Consider the following 18,758-nt stretch of genomic DNA (forward strand, 5'->3'; position numbering starts at 1 on the left):
ACACTCTAGACTCTTGTTACCTAAAACATCCCCCCTAGAAGTCTGTAAAGAATTTCTGAGATTCCGATCAAACAATGAACAACACAAAGGCGGGGGGGGGGAGGTCTTCCTGTCCCATATCTTGCTTCAAATGCCCAAAGGAACGTTCCATGACAATGAACATACCAACAGGTGGGCGCAATACTGTGTCTTGACCCACTACCTAGAGACCTTTTTGTCACGACGTTAGTCCATGAGATCTACGAAGCAAGGTATGAGCCGGAGAGTACCCCACTACTTTGTGCTGGTTATTGTTTCACTGGAATCCGAGGAATTCTTTTCAGACATTTAGGGGATGTGTTCGGTAACAATAGTCTAAAGTGTGTATAGCGATTGGAAATGTTGGGGTTACCCCTCGGTCTCATTTCTTGCTGGATAAAGGCTAGCACGAGGATTGCTGTTAAGGCAAACTCTATTTAACTTCATTACATGGGTCATTCAACTAAGTTTAGGAACGTTTGGAGGTATGTGGACTTCTTCAGATGAGGTGGAAGAGGGGTTCATTTAGAGTATATTTCTGTTGTTCTGAAATTCCTCCAGGGATTTTGAAATTTCAGTTTGATATCTTATAAATTTAGAAAAAACCAATTGTGGGTTGGAAACCACGTCATCTTAATGAAGGTTGCTAAAGTTCATGGGGGGGTATCAGATTCCACCCAAATAATAGTATCAATTGTCTTTTAAAAGGTCACATTATATATTTATACACATTCATAAATTGTGTTGTTGTAAACAGCGTTTGTTTTTAATGAATGGCTTTCTGAACGGCTGTGACTGAATCTGTATAATCACCTCCAACATGGTCCATCTGCAGGATGCCTGAAGGTTTAGAAAGTTGCCAACTTGTGAGGGGTATTGCACCGACTTGTTTCGCCTTAGTTCTTATAAACGACAGTGTTCTTTACGGTGGTTGATCTATGCCAGGAATACCCTTTATTATTTTTAACGCCCTGATAATGGAGTTATAACGCCCTATTACGGCGTTAACAACGCTCTACGGCGTCCACGCACACACACACGTGGCTCCGCTTAATATGAGCATAGTATTTGCAGTTACTGTGGCCATCCTTGGACGGTTCGAATCTTGCAAGAAGGTAAGTGATAAAAGCCCCTTTGTCTGCAGGAAGCAGAGCGTTATTACGCTGCAATTGGTCGTTATAACAACGTCATAATAGGGCCCTGTAACCCGTAAAAGGGCGTTTATTACACCTGAAATTAAGGCGTTATAACGCCGTAAAATTAAAAAAGTGTATTCATGGCGGATACCAGCCACCGTAGTTTTTGTGTGATCACGGAGATAGTTTTTTTCGCAATGTTCAATGTGTAAAGAGATCTACGTGCTCTGTCACTGTAGTTCCTCGTGGATGACGTTTGCCCTGTATTGCGTATGCAACAGGAAAGTGTAGCCGCCATTGCAGTCAGGACTGCCCGTAGATAGATGGTTTCGCTAATATTTCAGTGATTATCTGGGGATCGTTCGTGTGTTTATGTGCATTGCTGTTTATGGGTATTGCTTTGTTGTACCACTGGAACCTTTGTATTGCTTTTGCGGATCATTTGCAAAGTTTCCACTCAACTGCGAGTACAAACCGGAACCTTTTGCAGTTGAAGGATTGAAGAATGCTGCGTACGTGTGGTACTTAAGTGCAGCCTTTTGGGTAAGCCGAAACGATTACGGTTGTTATTCCTTTTATTATATAAATTAACATTTGGTGTTATATTTTAAAATAACTGATACGAACACATGTATTAATCTGCCTTGCAGGGATTCAGTTTTATTATCTTCCTTGGGGTGTATTTTGTTATGTCTGTGCAGTCAAGGGATCAATAAAAGTAGGGTTTGGAAAAAGCCAGTTTCTGTCTCTACTTGTTACTGGGACTGTCTCCAACCAAATGCAGGCCGCGCGCATGCTGGACACCCCTGGGCACCTCCCCACTTGCCACTACATTAATTTCGACAATGAACCACAACTTTGTTAGTGAAAGTTTAAACGTAGGCAGACACTGTGTGGTTCAATAAGAGCTTCGTATTTCTAAGAGATAGAATATATTTTAAGAATAAAATGCATTTCAAAGGGGATTTTGTTTTACAATTAGCAGTACAACTACAGCAATCGTTTTTGTTGTTAGCCTGCCTAACGTTGCAAAATAGGAAGCTTTTTCTTGATACCTAAGCCATTTGGAAAAAATGATTAAATACACAATTAAATATCTTCCTCTGAGCATGTAATAAACGCTTAATACCTTAGGAAGTTTAAACAAAACCTTTAATTAGGAAGCAGGTGCTTCCAGACCAGTTGGCAAAATATACCGAAAATTCCATCCTCATAAATTGCGGGCACTAAAAGGGAGCTGATTTTTAATCAATGCACATTCTACTTAGTCGTTCGAAACAACAGTATATTTACACAGCAATACCCAGTCAACGGACGGATGAAATTCCCAACCAGTGTAATGAACAGCATGACTTTTTCGCATATCTTTCCAACACTTGAAAAGTTGAATTTTTATTTCTTGTCACTTGGGGCCAACCGACGTTTTCCGTGTTACAGACATACCGGTATATCAGCGTCTTCCGGGTCGTGGACAGCTTTCTCCGCATTCATGTCAGCACTGATCTGGAGGAGTTTGACCGTCTCAGCCTTCCCTGTCTCTTGGACCATCCTGGTGAAGGCACTGTCCTCCTTCTGGAGCAGAATGTGAGGCTCGTCAAACTCGATCAGACACCCTTCGTCAAGTACCTGGAAAGGGACAAGATTCAGCTATGACCAGCACGAATGAACCAGTTTGATATTTCAAACGGGACAAGGTCTTTCGGGAACAAACCACGCGTGCAAGTCGGGGGCAGCTTCGCTCATGACGGCGAAGACCTCATGCGTGCGCATGGCTGTTCCCGAATGACATCGGAGGTGCTTCATTTTGCGCATGCACTGCTGGAATACAACGCTTCAGTGCAACGACAGATAAGAGGTGAGGTGAGATGGATGCTGTGGTGTATTGTGTTTCATTATCGCACGTATACATTTTACATGCAGTGTGTGGATTCAAATGTGGCCTACCTCCTACTCAGGGATTACAACGGCGCACCTTCCATTGAAAGCCTCTTACCATGACCTTGTCGGAGTCCATGATGGTGTTGAGGCGGTGAGCTATGGTCAGGACCGTGCAGTGCTTGAATCGCTGTCGGATAGTCTCCTGGATCAACCGGTCCGTTCTATATTAAAATTACCAAACAGATGTAAACAACAGTCACAACACCCAGTTTAAGCACTACAAACCGACCATTTTCAGACTGATGACTCTTTTTGTATGGCATTTGGACGTGGGAAAGGTCACCAGTACGATTTAAGGTAACATCTTAATAGCAGTTTCTCTTTGGACAATTGAACGAGTCCGTAAAAAGAACTACATCATAGCTAAAACAACCAGTTCCAAGTCCGTAAAAAGAACTACTTCAAAGATAAAACAACCAGTTCCATTTTTAAAAGTCAAGGTCATTCGAGAAAGAGCATTCATCGATCAGTTCGAGCATGTTTAGTGTGTGTACGTGTCGGCGATACTGTACGTCGTGCAGTAGGTCAATGACAATGACCTACGACAGGCTTAAACTCGAGGTGTTAGGAGACGTAACCCTGACATTAGTTTTAATATGAATGACAAACAAACAACGCTCACCTGATGTCCACGTTGGCCGTGGCTTCGTCCACTATCAGGATCTTGTTCTGACGTAGGATGGCCCTGGCCAGGCACAGCAGCTGTCTCTGACCCACGCTGAAGTTGGTGCCTCCCTCTGCCAGGACTGCCTCCAGCTTGTCAGGAAGCTCTTCCACAGCTGGCTTTAACTCCACCTGTCGAAATATTTTTTGTTTCTTGGAATGTCAGAAAACAGGCTTTATGAGAATTGTGTGGAATTGGGAAGGGCTATCTTGAATCAGGAATGTTGCACAATCGAGACACCCGATTTTCTTGACACAGCTATATTGTCAGGTATCTAACAGCTATCTTCACCACACGTTTCGTACTCAACAAACCTCTTCAATGGCTCTCCATATATCACAATCAGCGTGCTCATCGAACGGATCCAGGTTCTTCCGCAGTGTTCCGCTAAACAGGATTGGATCCTGTTAATTGAAAAGCAAAAGAATATAGACATTATTTTTATTACAACCGGGTGAAAATAATTTCCCCTCACCACACTCTTAACAAATATCCATTGCTATTGGTCGAGAGCCTGGCATCTGGCCCGTCTAATAATGCGATTGGGAAAGCATTTACTCGCAGCCGCTCAAACCAAAACATGGCTTGGTTGGTTTGAAACTTGGTTGGTTTGTTAGTACAAACTCCCCGGGAATGTTCTAATATTTATGAACAGTAAATGTTAGAAACGGGGTAGTTGAGTCCATTATGCCGAAAGCCGTCTTGGATGTTAAGGACCAACAGAGCGCAATTTTGAGGCCTACATTCTGTTTCAAAAAGTAGAGGGCAATAAAACTGCAGGCCAGCGCTTGTTGGCTTAATATTGCTGAGATTTCTTCTTCAACTGGCCTGATTATAACCCATTACAATAGCCTGACGAAAGACTATTCGCCCACTGCTAGCTCGATGGTGGCAATCGAGTACAAGGCCAAGACTTTAAGTGTTATGCAATGTAGAGGGTAGGTGTTCCTAATTTAGGTAAAGGCTTTTTGCGCAAAGTTACAGTTCGCTTATAAACTGGACCATTCACCTGTGGGATGAAGGAAACCTTCTTGCGGAGGTCGTGCAGCCCAATCAGGGCCGTGTTGATACCGTCTATCATGATGGTGCCCGTGGGTTCGGCCAGTCGCATCAACACTGTCATCAGGGAGCTCTTGCCAGCCCCGGTCCTGCCCACGATGCCGACCTGAAAGCCACAACGATCGTTACTGGTCGTTTTGATCATCAAGGTGGAAGGGTAATACGCTGAGCTCGATAAGTTTGACCTCAATTCAACCCGATATACATAACAGTTTCAACCAATGTTTCTTGCACAATGCAGGTCTTGGACCTTGCATCAATCAGTCGTGCTTTTTTGTGTATGGACATCTAATTCACTGACGTGTCGTTCAGATTAAATTAAAGAAATTTAACATTTCTTCAATTTTCTTAACAATCCCTTGTCCACAAACAGTTCCACAGAAACTTCTGAGAATCGACTTTTTTCATACGAACTGAATTTTTCTTACAGGATACAGAGTAAGATTTTCCTTTTGACACTGTGAGGGTTGTTCCCCAAAAGGTGGAAATCCTGACATCGGATTTTATCTCTCTGTATTAACCATACCTTTTCTTTCGGCTTGATGGAGCAGCAGATATTTTGCAGCACCTGAGGCCCGTCATCGGTGTATCTGAGGGATGTATCCTGGAGTGTGATACCTCCCTCTTGTGGCCAGTCAGGAGGCGGCTTATGGTCGGTCTCCAAGGGAGCCTCGGGCTTTATGTCAATGTACTGACAGACGCGCTCCACAGATGTCATCTGAGTGCACAAAAGTTTAGGGTGGCATTGCCATGAACTAAATTGTTAAAATGCGACAACCCTGGCACAGATTTACGGTCAAGCTCAAATTTCGGCAGAAACCGTTTCACTCGGGTACACTTACCTGGTTTTCCAACTCGGCACTCTGTCGAACTGCCCACTGGAACATCCCCATCAGGCTGATGGCGTAAGTCAACGACAGGCCGACAATGCCAGAGTTCAGACCAAGAACTGAGCGAAGAAACAGAGTTTGCGGTCACATTTGCAATTCTGCAGTACACTGAGCGATTAAGCTCGGTTCTACTGTAGACCCAAATGAGTAAGATCGTTTAATTAAAACCAATCAGGCAATTATTATGCACTACAATGTCGTAAGGGAAAATCTATAGCCAAATTGGAACATTATAACGACGAACACCAAACATATGACAACTCAAAATTCAAGCAACGTCCACGTTGTGAGTTGTAACGACTTTCACATGTAGATACGGTACAGTTGGTGAGGTTCAGTTGCACCATCCACTTTTAATACGCATCATAACATCTGCTGGCTTTTGCAATTACATGTATTGTCTCTTTGGCGCAGCAACAGTAAGCAACACACAAATGCTAAAGTGTATTATGAGAAATGAGGACATGCAGATGAATATGTGAGGATGGCAATCAAAATACGAGCGATTCACAACAGTGCGCCTCCAAGAGTTTGCAACGCGTTGACCAATCACAATGCACGAAATTTACAGACCCAATGCGCGTTTAGAAAGGGTCGACAGATTTCACGCACTGTGATTGGCCAAGCATTGCAAACTCTTGGAGGCGTACTATTGTGAATCGCCCCTATTAAAGACCAAGTCCTCAGTAAAGATGTCTCTGATGACAGGCATATTAGTTTTATCTGTGGTGCGGTCGCCTTAAGCTTACGGCCAGCAGCCATGATACTGGTGAAGCAAACTCCGCAGATGAACAAGCTGCTGAAGAAATCTAGCTGCACTCCAAACCAGCGGGACGTGGCCAGGAAGAGGAACCAGGCCCGGGTGTGGCCGTCCAGGTACCCGTCGAAGTCCGCGATGAAGCGCCGCTGGGCCTTGAACGCCCGGACAGTGCTTAGACCAACCAGAGTGGCCGACAGGTGAGAAAACACTGGGCTGCGAGCTGCAAAAAGGGACACCAGGTAAGACAAAATCTGTTATCTGAACATGTATTTATTGTATGGACTATACATATACATGTATCAGCGTATCTTAGTGCAGTAAAAGAGATCCAACTAAGTCTTAAACTTGCACAGTTGAAATCTTGAATAATAGTAAACGGTGGCAAATACCATCGTCCTTTACCACATGAAATTATAGTGAAAACACCTGATCCATAACTATGCCTGTGATAGTATTAATGAATTCAAAAGTAGCGCCAACCACATGTAAGTACAGTCTTCCATAAGTAACAAGTGACTAATTCTTTTGTACTATCTTAGTCCCTCAAGGGTAACATGAAAAATGTTACAAATGGCAAACGCAGGTGTCAAATTATATAACGTGCAAAACTGGGTAAAGAACACATGCCAACGTCCTTCAAATCAACAGTATTTGCTGCCAATGTCACTTTACTCATGACACAGGTTTGTGACCTAACCAGTAGCATTAACTGACATACCTACTCCTTCTAGCCTCTTGACGTCTCGAGAGGAGGCTAAGTAGTACCTCCTTGTCAGGAAAAACACAATGGCAATCGGGAAGGTGAAGGCGAGGCAAAAAGGATTGTAGATGGAAATCAAGATGATTATGGCGACGGTAGTCAAGGTGATCTAAAAAAGTTTGAGCAGTCATAATTATTTGTAAGGAATGGTCACAAAGAAAGCAACAAACAATCGACAACAAGTCCATTCGTTTCATAATAATGGTGTATATAGAAGTTTTAGATTTTGTCAAGTTTCCTAACAACGCCTTTCAAATTAAACAGTCTACATTCGGGCGTTCACTCGTAGTGCTTTACCAATTCCGTTGACTCTAAGAGAACATTACCTGCAGAAATTCTGTGAATGTTCCTGGCAAGACATCGTCCATGAAGCCGATATCCTTGGCAAAGCGATTCAGAATCCGACCTGAAATTGAACATTATAAAATCAATGCCCCAGTCCAATTTGCCCGTGCTATCTCTGCAGGACTCATGAAATACGAATCATATTATTTATGAAAATCTCTCATGATCCGTTGAACACTAGCATCCAGAGTCGATAAAACATATCACATGATTAACAAATCCGCTGTCTGGAATTGACCAAGGGAGATTTACCAAAAGCACCGAGATTGGCCAAAAGAAGGCTCTAAGCCAATATCTTCCTACAGGCAACTACTTCCAATGCAAGGAAGTTTGCCAAGTCACTACAGGCGGCAACTATTTCATTGAAGTCACACCACACGAACTCTTAAACACAGTCGATTACGTCTTACCTACTGGATTTGTGTCAAAGAACTGCATGGGGGCTCTGACGATGGAGGCAAACATTTGGTTGTGAAGAGCCCGGGAAGCCGTCACGAACAGATGGAAGAACAGAAAGCTACGGACAAACAAGAGAAGCGTGGATCCTCCACACAACATGGCGTAAATTCTGACGTAATGTGACTGGTTGTCGTATTTGCTGGCATTCTGACAATCCTGTAGCAATGCAAAACAGATGGGACAGACTGAAAATTAAAGGGACATAAATACATTTAAAAATGTCAAAGGTCATTTTTCTTATATGTAATCTGGACTATGAGCATCAGCTGACCTGATTTCTGGCTGCCAAATCCTTCTCTTCCTCGTAAGCCCACGTTGCCAGCCAGAGGTCCGTGAAAGTCAGAGCAGCCTGAGTCGGAAAGCAAAGCAAAATATGAGCACCGTGCATTATTCAGTACAGATGACAATAATAAGCACGATTTCACTAGCTACCGTCTACACAAGGTCCCTTTACTACAGAGGTACTTTTACCTGTGCACCGACCACGATGATCACCCAGGCGAGCAGAAAGAGGAATCCCGCTGCTGCCCGGAAGTACCGGAAGTACACCATCCACTCAACGGTCCCTAACGCCATTTCCTCCGGGGGAATGTCCAAGGGTGCCTCAGCCTACGAGAGCGACCAGCCGAGCAGGGAGAGTGAAGAAGAGGTGGGAAGGATGGGGACAGGAAAACAAAAATAAAAGAAATGGATGCAAACACATGGCCAAACTAGCAAAGCCTTCAATTAATACCATTCACCTCATTTTACATATAGACGCATGATGTTATTTTTTTTTGAATTTGGGTTAGCAATACACCAACCTCATCTTTGGCTGGACAAAACGAAGCACTGGAGCTCGTTGACATTTTCCTTTTGCGCGTCTTCGGTTCGAGGACCTGCTCCTTTTCTCCAGCGTCGTCACCGTCCTTGGACTTCTTCTTAAGGAGGGCAGCAAAGTCCACGCCTTCCTTTTGTAACTCTTGGTAGGTCCCATAGCCGGCTGTACTACCCTGTCAAATTATGGAACATGACCAATTATTACAAGGGTAATTACGCAGCCCCTTGGCTCTCGAGATAAGTAAGTTGCACTAAAATGTCTCTGTAACCAAACAATTCTCCTTGTGAAGTCAATCTCAGGTTATCAGCAGACTGTAACTATACAAACCTTGGGCAAAATTGTCAAACTCTCTAACTATATGAAAATGACTGAGTGTTTCTTAATCTGGGAAAAGCGCACAAGAATTGTGAGATTTAGTTTTCAACGGCTTTTATGTCAGAATAACCTGCTTCAGGATGAGAATCTTATCGGCCTCGTCCAGGAACTGCAACTGATGAGTTACCAGGATCCGCCCCTTGTCATTCATTTCATGAAGGATGCACCTTTGAAACAAATTATTTTGACTCTTCAATGAATGGGTAACTTTTAATCTCCATAGATTAGAGCAAACTCAGGTTAATACCGTGCTTAAGAGTTTTTGTTGGTATTTTGTGGGAGTCTTCACTGTCAAAAAGTGCAATTCCGACATCTGTCAGAAATCGCCCAGAACAAGAGTGAAAATAAATAAAATAAATCCATCAGTAAGAGTATCATCATCGCTCTACTGGTCAAAAACGTATAATAAGCAAGAACAGATTAGATTCCTTCTATTAATAATAGGGTTTCAAACCCATCTTCGTTGAAATGAGTCATGTTAGAATGTCAAAAAAATAATGACATGAAAAGAAAACCAATTCCACGAGAAATCGATATGGCTGACCTTTCAAAGAGGTGCCTACCGACTGCCGGATCCACTGCGCTCAGCGGATCATCCAACAGATACACATCAGCATCAATATACAAGGCCCTAGCAAGGCTGACCCTTGCCCGCTGACCTCCGCTGAGGGTCACCCCACGCTCTCCCACAAATGTCTGATCCCCATGAGGTAGAAGCTCGATATCCTGTGGATAAAAGGTTACCTCAAATCCCTGGAGTTATATGCACGTTTGAGCAAACATTCGAGTTTCAACTTGGTAAATTTTCCTTGATCACAGAACAATATTGAGCCAGGAAAAAGAGGACGATGAATTATTTTTCAGTGTCAAATACAGTAATAACGTCTTCCTTTTGTCAAATACAAGTGCTATTCCAACATGATTAATCCGTGTTGGGAGAAAATTTGAGCTCTAGTCAATTTTTTACACCTCTTGCTCCGTTGATTTAAACGCTCTTGATTTCTTTAGCCAAATTCTTTTGTGCAATGCCAAATTTTGCATTCCATTCAACAAATGATTCGGGATATATAGAGTACAGCTTAAGACAATCCCCCGATTTTCAAAAATGACCTCATATTCTCCTAGGACTTACCTTGGTGAGCGCACATTGCTGAATGACTCGCTTGTACTTGGCCGCATCGTATTCATTCCCAAAGAGGATGTTATCCCTGAGTGAGCCGGACAGGATCCAGGGTTGCTGAGCCGTGTAGCCAACCCGGCCGGTTAGGGCGTTGACTCCTGATACAGTGGGAAGCTCCCCCAGCAGGGCCATCAACAGGGAAGACTGGCACGGGAGAATAAACGAAGCAGACGTCATGATAACGATTTTACCCTTACCTGATCTTTTAAACATTATTTACAGTGGATGCCAATTATAAGGTCCATTGCACGTCCTATACTAGTGCTGCCGTATAGGTATCAAGGGTGGTGTATACATTTTCCTACGATATAAAGAGTGTTACGCTATACACTAGTGCCGTGAAGATACTAAGGCCGATTGATGTCCACTATCGAATAGTGCTGTATGTATTGTAAAAATATCAAAGCTGGTAAAAGGGTCTATTTGGGCTACATCTTTCTTAAACAAAGAGCGCCTTTAGGTCCACAGGTACTAATAAGCACTGTTATTGCTATAGGTTAAGCGATTTCCGATTATTTTTGTCCTGGGCTAAAGGTGTTCAAATGCTTCCATTTACTGCTGTATCTAACTCATGGATAAAACAGGATTTTGGTCCTACATTTCTCCTATATCTATTTCTTGTGTTGACACCAAAAATTCCTCAAAAGCGCCTCAGGCACTGACGCTCGTAAGGCTTAATAAATCTGCAGAGACAATGAGAAGCAGTTACAGTTTTAGAGGTGGGAGCAAAACCCCAGGGGAATATTTTGGGTAAAACCCATGGAATCAGGTAGGGACTGAAAACCCAATCAACATGTGGACCGAACCGGCATTTGAACCGCAGAGGTGGAAGGCGAGGGAAGAATCACTACGCCAACCCGACTTCCCAATAATATCTAATATCTAGCTTAGCAAAGCGTGTTTAAATAACCCCAGTTTTCATTACTCACCTTTCCACACCCAACAGGACCGATCACAGCGAGAAGTTCTCCCGGCTCAACGCGAAAACTGATGTCATGAAGGACTGTGTTGCTAACACCCTTAGTTTAATAACATAATATTCAAAAGAAGGTTACATCTCTACATAAAGCCACAATATAAACAGTCGTGTGATCCCTGCCTTCAAACTTGAATGTGTACGCCTAAAACTGAGCAAAATGATGTTACCAAAGGAGTATTGGGCGATCTATAAACACAATCGAACTTGCATCTTGACAACTGGTTTGTGGTGAAGCATAAACTAATTACTCGTCGCAGGAGTAATTGAACGTGAAGAGGTACAGCAAAGAAGTCTCGTTCGATTTTTTTGTGATGGCTTATGATAGGTAGGATGGGTTAGATATTGTGAAACTCGGTACCTTGTTCCATGATCCAAACAAGTTTTTCACAACAATTCCTTTCTCGACTTCTGGATCAAGGGACAGTACAGGCTTGTCTAAATCGTCTTGTTCCTCAATCTCAGCAGGCCTAACGATAACTCCAACCTCCTCATCTCCCTCGGATTGTATTACACAGTTCGTGTATTTTGACTGTACTTCTTTTTCCAAATGCTGTGAGGCGTCCGTGCCATCGTGGTCGCTCTCATTATGAACTTCCCTCGGAGCAACAACACCGTTTGTACTTATCTCGTCCAACAGAACCGCGGGATTTTCCAGTCCAACATTGGCAGTTACATCCACAGTGGCCTTGTCGGTGTGTCTCTCAAGCTCTTCCATGAGCAGAAATTTCTGGTTATGAAATGGTTTGCGATTACTTTCAAGATACATGTATCTAGACTTAATTGATGACTGAATATTAACTGTTCTGTTTGTGATCTTGTGTGCAAATTTTTACAAACAAAAGACACTGAAAGCCTTTTAAGGACGTTGATGTTTTTGGATATGCTGCATTGTGACCTATGGCCATCCACCTCATCCCCATGCAGGCTTCTAATCTTTGTCCTCACCTGAATCCTACGGATGGAGACAAGTCCCTCCGCCCCGTTCATGACAGCGAATGGAAAGAATAAAGACAGGCAAACTCGCGAGTTGTAGATCAGCGAGATCACTGGAAACACCTTGGAGGGCGTGACGGGGTTGCCAAGCGAGGCATAGACCACGAACGTGACGAATGTCGTCAGTAGGATAGCATCGAACTGCAGCCCATAAATCAGCGCGCGTAAATATGAACCATACAATATCTTGCGTATCTCCTTGCTGCGGACCAAAACAGCACGAGAATAAGAAATTGCTAAATCTTACAAGGTTGTCTTGTGGCAAAATAGAAAAATAATACACATTAAGGAGTTGGTGTGAGTTCTCAACGTTTGGACCAGGAATCAATTGCGTGTATAGTCTCCTGGAATATCCCCTGCTCTTATGTGTAACTACTGCTATCCTGCATGTCCCATCTTTCTCCCCCTTCTGTTCAAACTTTTTCACAGAGCTTCAACGGGCTTCTGTAGACACGCCAATACGGAACTCTACTGGATAATGTCCGCGACTAAATAAAAAAAAATCACTGGTTCGAAATTAGAATTCTTGCTTCTTTAAAAAAGTACCAGTCTGCTTTGACAATCAACCTACCCTCGGCTTTCAGCAACTAGTTTTCCGAAAGATTGTTCCCAGGCGTAGATCTTGATGACGCGCATCCCCGAGATGACTTCATTCATGATACGGAGTCTGGCATCTGACAACAGGGCCGTCTTGGATCTTTGAAGAGGGGAGGGAAAAACAGGCTAAGAATAGGGTTAAGGGAAAACACACCGAATAGACGCAAATATTTAGAATCATACGAGAATCTCTTGACAAAATGAGTCCTTATACCTTAACTTGGAAAACAGCTTCCCAGCGTAACCCTGCAGTGGCGCCATCAAGATCATGATGGAGAGCCCCGCCAGGCACGAAACACCGATCTCTCGCCAGCATAAGATGCACACCACGATCAGCTGGATTGGTGCTATCCACAGGTAATGCAAGAGCACAAAGGCCTGAAAAAAGATGCATTGAACGTTCCAAGAATGCCTTGGATGATCATGAGAAGCCAAGGCACTATGGGAAAAAATTCTCAAACTGTCCATAGCTAAAGAATAACAGTAAGGAACGAAAAAAAAAACCAAACAACAGTAAAAGCGAGTCACAACAGTTTTCAACATTTTGAGGCAAGGGAACTGTGTCCAGTTCACAGGCATAATTTGCCACGTTCTGTGGAAAAGGTGTTGTTCAACAGATTAGAGGTTTTTAAAATCCAAAACTTGCTCTAGCGGGACTGGAACCTGTACGACACTGTTCAGTACTGTGCCGATACTTTACCACTGAGCTGACAGCGGTTGGCTATCTGACCAGCTGGGGCTGTAGGAGACGACAACTGATGAAGGCTTCACCAAGATCCGTTTGGTAGAGCCAGGTCCAGGGCTTTGTCCCATTATAAAATTGTAGAGACAAGAAGCTGACGGGAGCTAAGAAGCATGTCCTGGTCCCATACTTACCAGATCGAATCTGTTAACGTCATTGGAGAGGATATTCACCAGCTGACCGATTGTGGTCTCTCTTAGAGCGAGGTTGCTGAGCTTCAGTGCCTTCGATAAATTAAACGTGACAATTACGGTGCAACAGTGGCGATATCGTGTATATGATTTCACGTTACGCTCAGTCGGCGCATCTGTATTTGAACAACCGGGAGCAAAGAAGGGTAAAACCCATTACCTTCCTGAAGATGAGGGCCGAACAGGCAATTCTGAGTCTCATTCCCATGCGTCCAAAGCCGAAGAAGCACCAGTGGTGGGCGACGACGAGACCTAGGGAGGACAAAGAGAGACCGGCTGCTTGCAGGTAGGCCTCAGTGGTTGATACGAGGTCCGTGGAGAAGTAAAGAACCAATCGTGCTAGCATCAACGGCTGGGCCATCTTCAAAATGACCTCCTACAAATAATGTCCATGATCGGAATAACAACGTTATCAGATGATGCAGCACTTGAATCCATTTCGAATTATGCACTGTGTGAATGAAATCAATAGTGGATATCCATATAAAAACCCATTGCTTAGCAAAATACTGACTCAGAGATTGTTTCGTAATCCTGAACACTACAAGAGCATGCCATAAGTGAAGAATTACTATCTAAGATTTGGCAATAGTTACCTCAACGAAAGCTGGCAAACCGTATGACATGAACTTCACGCCAAAGGCTCTAATCAACGCCCAGCGGAGGGACGGAGGCCTCCCCGTGACATTACTTTTCTCCAGTTCCTTATTCCATTCACTGGCAAAGAATAAAGCAAATCAGTGGCTGTTGAAGAGCCAAATGGCCTTAGACACTGCCACACAGAAATGTTCATAAAGTGAACCCTATACTTACTGGGGGAATATTTTTGTTGGAAGAGAGTGTAGAATGTAGGAAAATAAGATTTTATAGATGAAACTGGTTAACTGCAGTGACAAAAGCCGGACAGATTTTCACTTCAGAGAGTGCGTGGACTTCATATAAAACAAGCCGGAGCAAACTTGATCAAGGACCACTAATTAACCAGTGGTGGGTTTTTGAAGTACCAAGCGCATGTGCAGTGAACGTTGAAGCGCGAACGATCCTAGTCAATCGTTGTCAGGTCATTAGGCCAAAGGGGAGAAAAGGTAGCCGCAGGAAGGGCAAACTAGCAAAAATTAAAGTGAAAACGGTCATTCACGAGTAGACACCGGTTTTCTGACATTTACCAAATATAGTCCTCTTTTCACTTTGCTATTAAAAACAGTTTACGGCAAACAACGATGCGACACTATGGCATTCTGATTCTGCATGAATTTGATACATACACATTATAGATGTGCATTTTTATCATGAGCACCGCCCCCTGTACATGTATATACATGTATATAGAGTATATGGTGTGCCCCCCCCTTTCAAATTGGCATGTTCAGGCAAGTCAACCCCCACCTCCCGCCCCCCCCCCCCCATTCCAAGGATTCAACTCATTCGGTGTCTAGTATGATGATATTTTTGATATTTTTATGATATTTTTGATCATTCATAGTAAGCCGGCGGCCATGTGTTTCCATACCTAGTTGTTGCTCTAAGCCCGTTGAGAGGATGGAGTCAGAGTTATGTATTATCGGGTTTACTACAGGGAGCAATAAAACACGGACAAGCCGCGGTACGAATTTCTGAGGTTCAAGTAGAGAGATTTGGGTCAGTACACATGATATAGGTTTTACGTTGGTTAACAAAATTTACTGTAAATATAAAGAGCAATGCCATAAACAATAGAAGGTTGCATTTATACAAATTATAAAAAGTGGAATAATCATTCAGGGATATATTTGGATTTAAACATGGGGATATTATTCAAGAACAATAAAAGAAATGCCCCAAATATCAATGCAATCTACTCGTGAATAATGGAGACAAACAAATAAATTCTTCCCTTCCATCGCTCTGGACTAAACGAACGCTCTGAAACTGTGTGAGATTCCACAGGTGATAGACTGGTTTACCTTTCGAGTTTACTCACTAACACATTCGCAGAGTCTTCTGGCAAAACATCATACAAGTCTTCCTCTACGAGAGGTCTCTCATACCCTCGACGGAAGAAGCCGAACATCCAGCTGAAAAGTAACAATTGAGAATTATGTTAATATTTTGAGCTGCAGTGCCTTGAACGCTTTCGAGGTGTCATTACCAGAAATAAATGATAATAATAATGATTATTACTCTTATCATTTTTCGAGGAGCTTGATTTGGATTTTAGTGACTCAAATGATAATCACTGATCTTGATGGTTTCTTTTCATGGATATACATCGAAATGTTCAACAGTAAGGAGTAATTTCGTTTGGACAATAGTAACATTGGAATATCGATTCACATCACAGTTTAAAAGTTCGATTAATTCAGCTGTTTGTCCGCTTCTTGAAATTATCCATGGATTGCCCTTTGTTTTCGGGTATAAGGTTGTATATATAGAGTGACCTGTTTAGATTGTGATCAGGGCAATCTGTTTGATATTTTACCATTATATAAAATTTTGCGTAAAATTAAATATGTGAAAGGTATAGAGGGGTTTGCAAGTTCCCACTAGAGATGTGACTAACCCTTGCAGTTGATTGAAATTTGGAAGCGACTCCGAAAAAGAAGAAGTAGACATGAATGATCTGTTAATAACAAACACAACTGGCCAGACCAGTGCTTCAACCCAGAACTTCAATTTGTGATTAACAAGATTTCTATTGTTTATCACCTAAGAGCAATCCACAAATCAATTTTAAATCCTATACGATAAATGCTTCTCGAGTCATCAGCTGAACAGAATTTTCCAGACATGTATATATACACACACACAAACGCCACACCCGTGCCCGTAAGAGTCGGCACTACTAATAGTACGTATGCCCCTTGACATGGTCGGGGGGGGGGCTAATATGGGTTCTGGAAAGAGTTCCGTATCCGGACATCGCTTGACACACTGTGCACAAACCCTATGACACTGGTCTGAAATGTCACAGTGTTTTCTTAGTAAATGTTTCAAAATTTTTAATTGCTAAAGTTGACTTCTTAGGACATCATTTTCTGATGGTTCATAAACCAGCGGAAAGGAAAATTATTGATGTCTGTTCATGTATATGGAAATCTTTCCCGGGTGCTTTCCCTCTGCTTCACCAAACAACTGTGCGTCTCAGTCACTTTGACAGCGTGGTATGTGTCACCCTCTCCAAACAGTCATGCGATTCCTGTATTGTAATGCCCGGTTCTGAGAGAATTTTTGTCTGCCATAGAATGTCACAATGTTAAGGCCAAGCAGTGAAAACATCGTAGAATTTCCTGATAAAAAATAATTAAAATCTTCAGGCAAATCTCATAAGGCTTGGGCACAGGATGTCTTTTAATGTCCGCGTAGGAAGCTCTTTCCTATTCCATAGTTTTCTTTTCTCCAAGGTTGAACTATAGGCCTAACCACTGACTAATCATGGATAGCTAGGCCTACGCGTAGTAGGTCGAGAATCACGTGCACAAGCTATTTCAATCCAACTTACATGAAAAATACTTTGGAGAAGATTCCTGCTCTCAACAGCGGATGTGGTGGTCTTCCGCTTTGGCAAGATGCCCTACGAGTACGAGGCTCAGTGACCCCGTAGTCTTGAGAACTATTGTGGCTGCCCGTTGAAACACTATTGTCTTGGGCCGCCATGAGTCTTGGGTGTGTGGCTGCGGTGCACCAGTACCATATGAATGAATCATGGATCATGTATGGTCACGTGTGTGTCCTCCCTCCACTTAGTTCTTATTGTTCAGGACTTAACACTGAACGCCAGCCAGCTTTTGTGATGGAAACGACGTGTGACGTAATTCTTATGTTACTCAGTCGTCTAACGCAACAGTAGCCTTTTTCGAGCAGCGGAACTCTTAATTTTCTCTGTTCCTGAAAAAAAACACACACACACACTAGTATCGGACAGTCGTAGGAGACGAGACCGAAGCGCGGCTCGTCTGTCAGTGTTATGCTCCACGCCCTTACAATCCTGCGTACGTGTGCTAACTCAGTGGACACGCCGGCAGCGCTGGGTGAACATACTATTTCTAGGGCCCTACAGCCAAATATGTCCGCCATACGTTCATTGCCCACTTGCCACGTTGACTTGCGCATGCATTGCACACGTGAGGTCGGTCAGGCACTTTCTTCGATCGGCTGGGATGTTCATTGTGATATGGCCATGCTTTGTTGATCATGCAGCACACTTCAAAAGCGCCGACCTGCTGCTCAAGGCAACCAACAAACGGTGACAGTCAAGAGGTCCTGGTCACTGATTTTTAGCTGTTAATTATCCTTTCCAGTAAACTGACCAGGCACTGGTACTTTGGAAATTCTGTAACGGGGCGTGGACTATCGTTTCCTCTAGAACTATGCAGTGTACCTGCCAGTGCTTCAGGCGAAGGTGTGTTCCAAGTACATACTCCAGAAGTTTTTACTTCTGGCATCAACCACTTCGTTTTGGCTTGGAAACTGTATGGAGAAGAGTGTTTAGACAGTTGCCGACTGGTGAGTGGAGTGGTATTGCTGTGACTTGTCTCGCCTTAACCGACAGTGTTCTCCCGCGATGTTCAATGTGTGCGGAGATCTATATGTGCGCGTCACCGTACTACTACTGGTAGTTTCTCAAGGATGACCTTTGACCTATCCAGCAAGAAAAAGTGTAGTCACCGCTACAGTCGCAGTGCGCGATGTCAGTGGCCCAAAGATATGGTACAGTGAGTATTAAGGGATCGTTCATGTATTTATACATGGCGTGTTGTTTAATTGTATCACTACAATATTTGTATTGCTTTGGCAGATCATTTCCGAGTTCTCCAATCAGCTGCATGTACAAAGGCAACCTTGAACATTCCGCCGTTGAACTTGGAGGACTGAA

The 18,758-nt window shown here is 43.2% G+C and overlaps 1 protein-coding gene across 2 annotated transcripts; it reads right to left on the reverse strand.

Annotated features, from left to right (window-relative positions):
- Positions 1 to 1,788: 1,788 nt before the first annotated feature.
- On the reverse strand, positions 1,789 to 18,493 carry LOC110980766 (ATP-binding cassette sub-family C member 4-like). Of its 2 annotated transcripts, XM_022237723.2 has the most exons (28): positions 18,264 to 18,493; positions 17,385 to 17,770; positions 15,850 to 15,960; positions 14,503 to 14,623; positions 14,067 to 14,282; positions 13,850 to 13,939; positions 13,188 to 13,351; positions 12,948 to 13,073; positions 12,329 to 12,578; positions 11,742 to 12,110; positions 11,334 to 11,423; positions 10,357 to 10,548; positions 9,769 to 9,950; positions 9,295 to 9,391; positions 8,833 to 9,021; positions 8,501 to 8,638; positions 8,301 to 8,378; positions 7,981 to 8,185; positions 7,552 to 7,631; positions 7,184 to 7,334; positions 6,455 to 6,685; positions 5,658 to 5,764; positions 5,342 to 5,533; positions 4,766 to 4,921; positions 4,071 to 4,160; positions 3,715 to 3,887; positions 3,148 to 3,253; positions 1,789 to 2,780 (listed from the first exon to the last, which is right to left on the reverse strand). In XM_022237723.2, the coding sequence occupies exons 2-28, from the start codon at positions 17,594 to 17,596 to the stop codon at positions 2,586 to 2,588; spliced, it is 4,311 nt and encodes a 1,436-aa protein (XP_022093415.2). In that variant the 5' UTR covers positions 17,597 to 17,770; positions 18,264 to 18,493; the 3' UTR covers positions 1,789 to 2,585. The 2 variants fall into 2 exon arrangements, with proteins under 2 accessions (XP_022093415.2, XP_022093416.2); XM_022237724.2 differs by lacking the exons at positions 17,385 to 17,770; positions 18,264 to 18,493 and having other exon boundaries at positions 15,867 to 15,960.
- Positions 18,494 to 18,758: the final 265 nt, after the last annotated feature.

This window comes from Acanthaster planci, linkage group LG14 (genome assembly GCF_054643075.1).
Source record: "Acanthaster planci isolate LZ-2023a linkage group LG14, COTS_SCS, whole genome shotgun sequence".
NCBI classification, from domain to species: Eukaryota; Metazoa; Echinodermata; class Asteroidea; order Valvatida; family Acanthasteridae; genus Acanthaster; species Acanthaster planci.

Excerpts from the sequence above, each read along its gene's own strand:
- LOC110980766 (XM_022237723.2), bottom strand. The coding sequence starts at position 17,596 with ATGATCCATGATTCATTCATATGGTACTGGTGCACCGCAGCCACACAC. Across the intron at positions 13,940-14,066 it reads CGGCCCTCATCTTCAGGAAG|GCACTGAAGCTCAGCAACCT; the intron begins GTAATGGGTTTT and ends AATTTATCGAAG. Across the intron at positions 7,335-7,551 it reads CATTCACAGAATTTCTGCAG|ATCACCTTGACTACCGTCGC; the intron begins GTAATGTTCTCT and ends AAACTTTTTTAG.